General features: G+C 43.4%; 1 protein-coding gene across 2 annotated transcripts; it reads right to left on the bottom strand.

Annotated features, from left to right (window-relative positions):
* Positions 1 to 5,109, bottom strand: LOC108098648. Of its 2 annotated transcripts, XM_017201723.1 has the most exons (7): positions 5,095 to 5,109; positions 4,846 to 5,006; positions 4,444 to 4,789; positions 3,442 to 4,316; positions 819 to 3,335; positions 533 to 747; positions 1 to 479 (listed from the first exon to the last, which is right to left on the bottom strand). In XM_017201723.1, the coding sequence occupies exons 2-7, from the start codon at positions 4,909 to 4,911 to the stop codon at positions 158 to 160; spliced, it is 4,341 nt and encodes a 1,446-aa protein (XP_017057212.1). In that variant the 5' UTR covers positions 4,912 to 5,006; positions 5,095 to 5,109; the 3' UTR covers positions 1 to 157. The 2 variants fall into 2 exon arrangements, with proteins under 2 accessions (XP_017057212.1, XP_017057211.1); XM_017201722.1 differs by lacking the exon at positions 5,095 to 5,109 and having other exon boundaries at positions 4,846 to 5,075.
* Positions 5,110 to 11,298: the final 6,189 nt, after the last annotated feature.

An 11,298-nucleotide genomic window follows, 5' to 3' on the forward strand; every position in this document is an offset into this window, starting at 1 on the left:
GAAACTTTCAGATTTGCTGTACAATTATTTTGACATACAATATTATCCCTATTTAATTAAGTTACATTTTAAATACCAACAAAAGTAAAATCTATAACGCTCTATGCGCTTAATCACAAATGTTGTAAAACAATGGCATTTAGAAGTGGCTTGGTTTTCACTTAACAAAAACCACATCATCTTCATCACTGGAAGAGCTAATGGTCTGCAGTCGCCGTCGTCTGTTGGCAGGAGCTGCAGGCTGTTTTCCCAGTCGACGCTGCTTCCGCCGCTCTTTCAGGATGCGTTCAGCCTTCTCAAGAGGACACTCGGAAACGTCTCTGCTCTTTTCGGCGGCTAAGCTCTCGTCTCCAACGATAAACGAACATTGCAGGTACTGGGAGGAGTCGTCCTCCACTTGCTGGGAGAAAATGTGGGATTCGTCGCGATAAACTCTTGGTGGCGGCATCTTGAAGGCACCTGGTCGTTGAACTGGGCTCCTGAAAACAAGATATTATTACCTAACAAACGAATATGATTAACAAATACTTACTTCATAGCTCTCAGGTAAATGGCATGGGTGTTTGTGTCGTTATGGTGGTCGTCGTCATCGCTTGACACTATCACAGAGTCCTTAAGATATGTTCCAATTGTAGTCTCCGCCTCCTCCTCGTGGTCTGATCCGCTCTTATCCGCCTCGTCCAGAATAAACGAATTGAACTTTTTGCGCTTTCTACTAGGTCGTGGCGGAGGCGAGGGAGTTTCAAGCTGATACGTAATAATTTATATAAGCTAGTTAATAAGCTGTAATTTGATTGGAACTATATTTTGATAAGTACCATTTGCGTGCCGGGAATCGTCTCGTTGTCATCTGACTCGCAGAACGCTTGGGTTTCCGCAACCTGCGGCTTTTGTTCCTCCTCTTCATCGGAGCTAATGACAATCTTGCGCTTCGATGGACGCCGTGCAATGGGAGAGTCCTCCTCATCTCTGGCCGAAGCCCTGGAAGTATTTGAAGTCATTTGATGAAGGCTTTGCGCAGCTTTTGCCATACGCCCTTGCCCTCGCATGCGGTTTAAGTACAGATCAAAGATGCTTGGGGATTTATCCTGGATCAAAGGATTCGTGCGCTTGCGGCTTTCTGGCGAATTAAGAATCACTGAATTCGGAGAAGGGCGAGGCACTGTGGCTGTTTTGGCAGCCAACTTGGCGGCTAGACTTTTGCCTTGTGGCTTCCAGGGCGACAAGGACTCGGAGCCAAAAATATCTGGCGAAACGGTACGCGAATCGCTCTCAGGTTGGACCACGAAAAGTAGGTTTTCTTTTGATTTTATATTTGGAGACTGCATTTCCGTTCTCTGCTGGCACATAAGCTCCACTTCCGGTGCCATGGAATGGGTCTTCTTCTGCTGGCTAAGTAATTCCACTTCCTCGGCCATTGGTTCTAGGAAATCATTAAAGACGTCGAGTTCTAAATCAAGATCATCTTTCTGAGGGCTTTTTGGCAATGCTTTCTCAGGTTCGGGATCAACGAATTCATTAGGATCGTTGTTATTTTTCTGAGTGGTAAGAACCAATTCCTCGTCCATGGGCTCAAGAAAATCATCCAAGTCGATATCGAAATCATCCAAAGTGGATTTAGCTTGTGATGCTGTATCCGGAGTGGGTTCCCTGCCAACTTTTGTCTCGTTCAAGCTAATCGGATATATCTCACTTTCTACACCACCAGGGTTTTGATTGGGAGGAGACTTTTCTGTGGCTTCAGTTTTCAACATGGATTCACTGTTGCTTATTAAGGAGTTTAGGCGCCCCAAGTTGTCACTCAAATTACTGGCCTCCACCCGAGAGTCGCATTCCTCTTCATCCTCCTCCTGCAGCGTTTCAAATTTGAGTCTGCTTTCGTGTTTTACTCTCAGAGGGGTGGAGCTGTGCGGCACTGCATCTGCAGCTGAAAAATTCATGTGCTGACTCAAATACATGGATTCACATTTATCCTCAGCCGCACTTTCCTCGCTTTCCTGCTCTGACCAGGAGGTTTCGGTGGCACCACGCGGTGGCTCAGCTAATGTGACTTCCAGGTTTCGCAGCTCAAGCTTTTCAAGCAGACTTTTCTTGAGCTCAAAGTTGTCAGAGTTGAGGCCTTGTTCATCCAGACCCTCGAAAATCTTATCACAGGTGGCAACAAACTCTCTTTCCCTTTCCTTATCTATCGGATCCTTTAGATTCCTGAAAGTTATCTCTGCTACATTCGCCTCTTCTTGAAGCAGCTCCTCCAATTTCTCAGCTCCATCACAGATGTCCAGCAGCAGTTGATAATTGTTCCTGGTGCGCTGCTGTCGGCTGTTCAAGCGATCATCAGCGATATTCAATTCGTTTTGGACCTGCATCTTCGAATGGGTTTCCCTGACGAAGTTGGGATTACTCTGCAGCAAGTAAAGCTTCAGTGGTTTGGGCAGTTGCTCATCCTGTAGATGGGCAATAATATCTTGGGAGTCCGAAATCAGTGGTTTATTTGACTGAAGGAGGCGATTGAGTTTTTTCAGGCGTTGCACGTCTTCCTGACTGCTGGTTAAAGTTGAGCTTGCCTGGGATTCCGCAAAGAAATTCTTTAAATTTACGCTGCGGCGAAGCACTTGCTCTTTGACCTTTTGCTGGGATGCTTCGCTCATTTGGTAGGGCTGCATTCCCTGCAGGATTCCGTGCTGACTCTCCGACGGAGCGCTTTCCTTAAAGTAATTCTTTAGGTTGCCGCACTTAACGATGGGTAGTTTTCGTTTTTTGCCTTCTTTCGTTTTGGCAGTTGACTTGGGCTTGGGTTTCTCCTCTTCAGCTGGCTCCATGTGTTTCTCCTCGCATTTCGGTTGGAATTGTTGAGGAACCATTCTGGGATTCTGGTCGTAGAGCGACAACTTGACGACAGATGAGTTCATTAGCTTTCTGTTGATCTGATCCTTGTTGGCCAAGACGTCTTTCAGCACCTGCTGTTCTCGTCCCTCGGTAACCAGCATTACCACCTCTCCGTTCTTTTTCCTGCCAGTGCGCCCAATCCTCTGAACAAATCTCGTGGGATTGGAGCTGCAAATGTCGAAGCACACTATCATCTCCACTTCTCCCACGTCGAGGCCCTCCTCACCGATCGACGTGGCCACCAGTACGTTGCTGGCGCCGGATCGGAAGTCGGCCATGATTTGCAGCTGCTGTTTCTGGGTGAGAGCGTGGCTGGCTCCCCCCGTGCTGCCCTGGCCGACAAAGCAGCGTGGACGGAGCACCGGCCTGTGTTGAAGGAGTAGCCGGTGGATCAGCATCACGGACTCACGGTACTCGCAAAACACGATGGCACGGGAATCGGCATTTGACTGTAAAACATTCAAAAATCTTTAATTAGTGAGCACTAGAAACATTTATAAAAGGTTCGATTTTTTACTAAACTTGGTTTGAAGTGAATTCAAACTATAAACTTACCTCAAAGTGCTTTACTAAAACCTCTCGCAATTTTTCGTACTTGGCATGGCCAAAGTCCAGATCGGCGGGCAGTGGAGGCACTTCCCCGTTCGTCATGGCATGTGTGGTGTAGTCGAGTGGGTTAGCGCCTAGGCTCTGCCGCACCTGCTCCACCAAATCCCTGAGATCTCTATCTCTGGCCAGAACAAACTTCTCGCGACCGTCCTCGTCGGCATCGAAATTGTTGACAAACACCCGGAGTCCGTGGCGCTCCATCAGCTCCAGCGAGTGGTACAAGCTGATGCACATGGCAAAGTTGCCCATTATGGTGCTGTGATCCGGATGCCGATGGCCCTGCGCCGAGCGGTCGGTAAAGGATTTCTGCTCAAAGAGCAAACTGTTTTTGCTTATGTTCCCCTTGTTGCCTTTGAAAATCTCGGCCTCTATGAGCTGGCGCAGATATGGTTCGATGATCTGCAGCAATCTCTCCCGCGGCTCCTTGATCCTTTCCTTCAGGGATACCACAATCGTTCGAATAGTCCGCCTGTGTATGTAGGGCTGCACGTCGATCGAGGTGTCCCACCGCACCTGCAGACTGGATATGTACAGGTTGTTGCACACTGCAGCCACATCCTCCATGGTTCTTCCTGGAGTGGCAGACAGGGCGAGCATTCGGAAGTGCCGGTTTCGCGCCATCAGGCCTTCCGCCACTTGGCTGTAGGCATACCGACCTTTGGCCCGATGCGCCTCATCCACCACTATCAGCTTGATGGAACTGAAGGGAAAAGTGGACTCCCCATCCGCTTCTATCATGTCCGAGAGCACCACTTGGGGCGTGGCAAAAAACACCCGCTTGGCGGCCCAGAGCTCAGCTCTTTTGAGTCGAGGGAGTTGTCCTGAAATTGATTATATATATTAGATTATGAATATATTATTTTAATTTATGGGAATGATCTAGAATTGATCTAGCTTAAAATAATATATACCTACTTGTTGATGTCATTGAATTTATTAGGAACTCACCTGTAAGTTGTACGGTATCGGCTGAGGCAAAGGGCATTATCTTCTGGGATGCGTTGATCTGCTGGGCGACCAGAGGCCTTGTTGGTGCCATGAACACGATCTTTCCCGTGGGATACCACCTGTAGAAATTGTACATAACCACCGCCGCAATAAAGGTCTTCCCCAATCCAGTGGGCAGCACCACCAGGGTGTTTTTGAACAGCGCCGACTGGACTATGGTCTGTTGATAGGATCTCAGGGGCAGGTTGGTCGGATAGATCCAATTGTGCCCGGTGGCCGAATCGAATCCATCGCAGGCTCCATCTGATCCCTCCGGAAGTGGGTTTCCTTCTCCTCCAACGCTCTCCTAAGAATCGGGGTATATTTAAAGGCTCTTTTCTGCTGGATTTCTCGGGGTTTCACCTGCTCTTCGTGAATCGCCAAAGCCGCCATCAGGTCGTCATCATCATCCAGCCAATCGACATCCATGATAACGTTTATCTGACCTATGCCGCCTTGTCAATCACAACTGTGCTGGGTTGCTCACAAGAGAGTGAGCAACTGATCTTCTTTACCAAAGAAAGCTGATTTTTGTCAACAATAGACTACATTAGAAAAAGAACTGTGGACTGTTTTCAAAACAGTGTTTTGCGTTGTTTTGTTTTTATTTACCTTTTTCCATAGTGCCCGCCGCTTTTCAGTCTACATACACCAAATCGTCTTCATAACGCCTTACAAAATTGATCGAATATCTGATCGGTCAAGAGTTGGTCATACTTGACAGGATCAACATTTTAAGTCCCGTAAAGATAATTTTACTTTGGCTTAGAACACAGTAGAAAGAGATAATTAAAGTTTAAAAACTATTTTAAAATCATACTTAAGAAATTGCTGACCTTTAATAGGAAACAGTAAGTGATTTCAAACAAGTCGGAGAACGGGCGCCAACTTTAGACTAGATTCATTGGTAAGTAATTTATTCAGGTCTAATTACCTCCATTTTTATAAAGCCGTTGTAACAGTATGTAAAAAATAACGAAGCGGTAAACTTTTTTTGATTATTATTCATCTCTGTAAAATATTCAATTTGAAATATATGGTTTGTTTATATCGTTACTTGATCTAGAAAAAAGGTCACACTTAGTGAAGCAAATGCACAAACCATTATGCAAACATATTTCTATTCATATCGATATATCGCCTAGAACATTGTATCACAGCCCTTTATCAAGCCGTCTGGCAACTCTGCGAAGTGCGCGACATTTGAAAACTAACGAACATAAATTTACAAAAAAAAAATGAAAAGCTTATTTTGGACAGCTCGAGAACTAAAATTATTCGGGAGCAAGGGTGATCGGAAAATCATATGCTTTTGGTGCAAATTAGATCATGTAGTGATTTAAAACGGGCAAAGAAACTTATGTGGCAACACACTTTTTAGATGGCGCCACTGTTATAAGTTTAAAAAAATTTAATAAGTTTAAATTATAATAAAAGTTTGCTTCGCTAAAACGACTGTATATGCATATCATAAATGCGTATCATATATAATGATAGCCCTCTACCTAGCCCGTACGAATTTCTTAAAAAATAAGGACCACACAACTTGCCGGAAACGCTTAACGTTAAGCCCCATTAAATGTCCCCTGTTCGTAATTGGGCGAGTACTGAGTGTTTTGCGATTGCCCCTAGTACTCTTCTGATATTGCTGCCGTAGATTTTCAGATTGTCTTAAATTAGGCGCTTATGCCTGCACGCTTGCACCTGGTTTTTACCAGTCAAAGCTGTGCAATTTAAGATGGCAAGAAACATTTTGGGTAACATTTAAAAGAGACAACTAAATAATAATTATAAATAAAAAAAGAAATTAAAATGATTTTGAGCTGTAGGTATCTGTAAAAGCTGATCATACTTTTAATTAAAACTTACTCGTTATCTAAGAACAACTTCTTTAGGAAGCAATCCTGGATCTGTAGTTAGCTCACCCTTCAAGTCGAATGTATTCGACCAATCCCAATTTCCCTGCTGCTGATGGAAGAAAATGATCATTATCACTCACATACACACCAGTCAAAGTTTGATGGAAAAACGTACGTAAATAGTAGCAATCTCATTTAAAAATCTCCACCAACAGAGCCTAATGAGCATTGACCGTGAATGGGGGAAACTGGGGGAAATCCCCCACCGCACACCCACAGAAAAGCAAAAGCGCAGAGAACGCTCCGAAATGTAATTATATCGCATTATTTGTCATTCCGAGCAAATGAATTGAAACAAATTTAGTGTGACAAATGAATTGTTCACTTACATGGGCGTAAGTGTGTTCGTACGGAGGGGGTTGGGGGCAGAAGGGGAGGCGGGTTGGCGGGTTGGCCCTGGCTGTTTAATGCTGGCAGCCACTGTGATCGGGGACAAAAATACACACGGCTGCCCGAGACACACTCAATTTGCTGGCTCTCTAGTCAATTTCATTTCATTTGCATGAAGTTCTCCCTCTGTTCGTGTCTCTCTTTATATAGACAGTGTATTTGGGTGTGTGCTATCTGTGGGATATCTGTGGGCCATAGGCATTATGCCTTTTGCCTAATTCAGCTTTATGAGCCATGTCTAATTACCAAATGAATTGTGCAATTATTTATTTTTGTTTATTAATTGGCTGCCGCTCTAATGAGCCTAATGACCAGATATCTAGCGGTAGATACGAACATACGAGTATCCTATATGCAGATGTGATGAGTCAGAGATTATTGCGATTGCCTGCCCGACATGGCCAACATAAATGTCTTGACTTTTGCGGCTCTGACGCGGTTATCATACCCTTTTTGACTTATGTCTCTCCGACGACGCCAAGTCGCCAAGTTACGAGTATTTGCGGTTGGCATCATAACGAGCACTTTCCATACAAAGTTGCCCAAGCGGAAGCAGAAACCATGGAAAACAAGGCCAGAAGGGCGCAGACCCATTTATGCAAAGTGCTTTTGTTGGGGGAAGGGAAGATACGAGGGGTCTTCAATGTGGCTTAAACACTCGCCAAAAAACATTACGAGCTAATAAAAGCCTTTTTCTTAAGTGATTGAACATTTTTAGTTAACAAATTAATATTTTGTTCAACGATTCTTTATATTTAAATCATATCTTTTTACAATTGTAGAGTTTGTTTTAATGAAAATGTATGTATCCAAAATATATTAACATTACAGATACTTATTTTCTTCAGTGTCTGCTTACGATAGAATCGAAGGATGCATCTCCGGCTCGTAAATGAGCGATGCCTCTGTGGCTTGTGCAACTCATTAGCACTTATTAAAACTAAGTGCTGGGGACCTCGGGCGGAAATGGGCCTGGATTTGCGGTGCCGCTTGGCGACAGCTGCGCCAGTTGGTAATCAACTTTTCAGCAATTGTCTGCCGCAGTTCCAGTTGCAATATCAGTTGCAACTAAAATGGGGCTGCAGTGGCATTTGAACGGTTGCCGGGTCCCAGAACTCAGCAGCGCGTGTCGCCAACAGACAAACAAACAAACAAACAAATAAAAGACAAACAAAGCCAAGTGCAGTTCAAAATGGCTGCCAATTATCTGGCTGCCATATTTGTTTCCCCGGTTGTTGCCGGGCAATAAAACATTTCGTTTATTAGCCACCACCACAAGGTATTCTTAGTGGGAATTAAACTTCTGAGCAAAGTTGAGGAACAGAGGAAAAAAATTTTTATTCTGTAGAGTTTTTTGGCAATATCTCTCTATCTAAATTTTACAAAGAAAGCAAACATGATCTTTTATAGTATTTTAGGATCATAAACAAATTGTTTTATTGTTTTTACTTTGAAAATGGTTTTAAAGTATATTTTATGAATTTTGATTCAGTTATATTGATATTAACTTAGAACTGGCTGGAAAATTATCATTGCATTCGAAAGATGAAGATAAGAAATGGAACTTAGATACATATTTAGGAAATAAATTTTATATACGTTTTTTTCTGTGCAGAGACTTGCAGTTTTCATTAGTGGGAATTGCAAAAAATTTGAAGCCAAACTTTTGGTTAGCTCGTGTCTGCGAGCAGTTAGTTGAAATCGTTTGAACAGCACCTGCAGGACCAGAAAGTTCGGACTCATCAGGACACGCCCATGCAGAGCCACGAACACTTCACACTTTCACAGGCCGAAAGAAGCAAAAGGATGCGCCGCCGTGAATCAACGAAATTAAACAACAAATTGGTCAACACAATTTCATTATAAAGGCAATAGCCATCTCGGCGAGAACCCATCAACCCTTCATCAGATTACGGGGCAGCTGCAGGCGCCGCTGGGCAGTCGATGCTCGAATCGATTAACCCGACCAATCCTTTGCATACTATACGTGCCGCACCTGTTGTCATGGGTTAATCGGGCAGCGCTTCTAAGTGCTGAGTGCCATGCGATCGGACGGGATCGCCATCGCCATCGCATTGGCTTGATGGCTATCGACTCTAATGGCGTCCAGGGCTCTAAATCGCCCGACAGCCTTAATGGGCCAAGAAAGAGACAGTCCTTCGCTGTTTGCCCTGGAAACCCTGGAAATTGGACACGGCCAGCAGGATATGCTTATGCGGGGAGAGCACGCATCCCCGCTCCGGATCGCTGGATGGACGGTAGGTGTGAACTCCCGAAAACGGTGGCCGTTGCATAATTATATGCAATTTGTACCCAATGCACTTCCAGGGTTCTCTGCCGTCCTTCCTAGAAGGCCAGGCTACCGAGTTACCTGCTGGGTCCTCACCGAAGTGATCAATGAATGGAAGCCGCCTATTTGCCCATCTAATGTGCGTGGGTGTGGTTGGGCAGGCAGCTGGCCAAGAAACAGAAAAAATAGAACGGGCCAAGTCGCGCGAGTCACCAGTGCAACTGTGCCAAAAAAACTATAATGTATTTTATCAACAAAGTAAACAAATACAATCTAAGGAATATAACAATATATACGATTCTCTCATTTCTTAAGTTTAATTCATGCTGAAATAATTAGAATGAAATTTACCATCAAAAAATTACAATTAAATTAATTGTAAGATAAAATAGCTCGTTCTATACGATTATTTAAAGAAAAATGTCATGTCTCAACAGAGTTTTGGCATACTATTTTTAACTACAATTTGGCCTGTTTTAATTAATATTTCAAAATCAAAACAAACGCTACAACATTGTAGTTTTTGGATTAAAGCCAGACAAGACTTTGAAATGGATTAATTTCTTTCATACTAATTTAAATAATCTATAGGATTAATATAATATTATGTATTATTTTTGACGTGTTTATTAAGTAAAACTTTTTCATCAAATTTAACACTTTTGTTAACTATCTAATGTAAAAGCAAATTGTAAATAAAAATTGCATGAAACGATAAATTTTAAAATAATGACTTTCATTTGCTGTAGTTTTGATTTGGGTGGCTTTACATTCAGCGCGTGCTCAAGCGCCACTAACTTGACTATAACTTGCTTAATTAGCAGTCAATATCACGCACTTCATATCGTCCAATTAATTTACCATATTACTACGGCTAACTACGAGTTACAACTTGCCGTGCGGCAATTACCTGGCTCGCAACATCGTTGCTCCGGAGTTGACGGCTTCGTTTGTTGCAGCAGCGCCAAGTCAGTTGGAGCCGACATGCAAATCAGAAATCACCATATTGCATGTTGTCGTACTCCCCCGAAGCCCCTCTATGGGTCCAATCCCCCCACTCCCCATTCCCCACTTCCCATTCCCGCGATGCCTAATGATAGAGCTGACGGGCGGTGCAGTAAACGTCAAAACGTCAAGCGTCTATTAGCCTGATTTTTGCATGCGTCGGAACTACCGTCTCCGTCTGAGTCCTTCCCTCCCAGTCTTTCGGCCCTTTAGTCTACCAAATTGCCTTCGGGCTATGCTGTTTTATAATCCTAGACCAGTATGTAAATAATGCAGTGCACTTAGAAAAATATGTAAAAAGAGAGCACTTAAAAGAGGTGTATTTTTAAAGATGGTTTCCAATTCAGAAAATTGGTTAACCTAACAAATAGAGGCTTTTCTGTATAATTTGTTTCTAATATATTTTCTTTATAGTGCCTCAGCTAATTCTTGTTGTTGTAATAACTCACACGTTTACATTATTACTATAAGAATTTAGAAAATGCATTAATACGTTTTAAGTGCACCTATAACTTTGTTCTTATTAAACTAATTCCATATTAACATCTAATTCTTATGAAGTATTTTCAACAGTTTTCCATCGAGCTTGCTCCTATTAATTTATGCAAATTTAATGATTATTATTCATTTACAAAGTAGTTAATTCCAAGCACCTACAGAGCTCCTTATAAAAAGATTTTCGCAGTGCAAATTCCTTGCATGTTAGGAGCTTTTTTAAATCGGCTAACAAACCCCTGATCGGCAGCCCCTCACCGCCTTCGTCTAGCTCCCAGCATCGAGTTTGTTTGTTCGTTAACATTCTGGGCCTAAATGCCACAGTTGAGTGTTGCATGCAACGAGCATACAATGTTGTCGTAGTTACAATATTTAGTAAATTTAGGCGTTTTTTCTGTTCTGTCAGGGTGTCTCCCGAATTCGTGTCATGCGCCCGTGCAATTTAGCGTTTAATGAGAAGGCGTTCGTTGGTCATTAAACTGCAGCCCCCTCGAATGGCCAGCAGTCAGGCACGTAATTGTGACTCGGCTCTTTTTTGTTGCATATTCCTATAGCTGCTTATTACTGCCGGCGCTCTAAGCAGCTCGTAAAGCCACTTGCGTGACACTTCAATGCTCCGCTTTGTCCACTCGTAATTGCGGGTTAAGAGACGCGCCTAAGGAGCCTCACATTTTGGCTGCACTCAGCGCAAACAAGCCAAATCGATAAGCTCGCTCC

This window comes from Drosophila ficusphila, unplaced genomic scaffold, assembly GCF_018152265.1.
Source record: "Drosophila ficusphila isolate 14025-0441.05 unplaced genomic scaffold, ASM1815226v1 contig_791, whole genome shotgun sequence".
Taxonomy (NCBI): Eukaryota; Metazoa; Arthropoda; class Insecta; order Diptera; family Drosophilidae; genus Drosophila; species Drosophila ficusphila.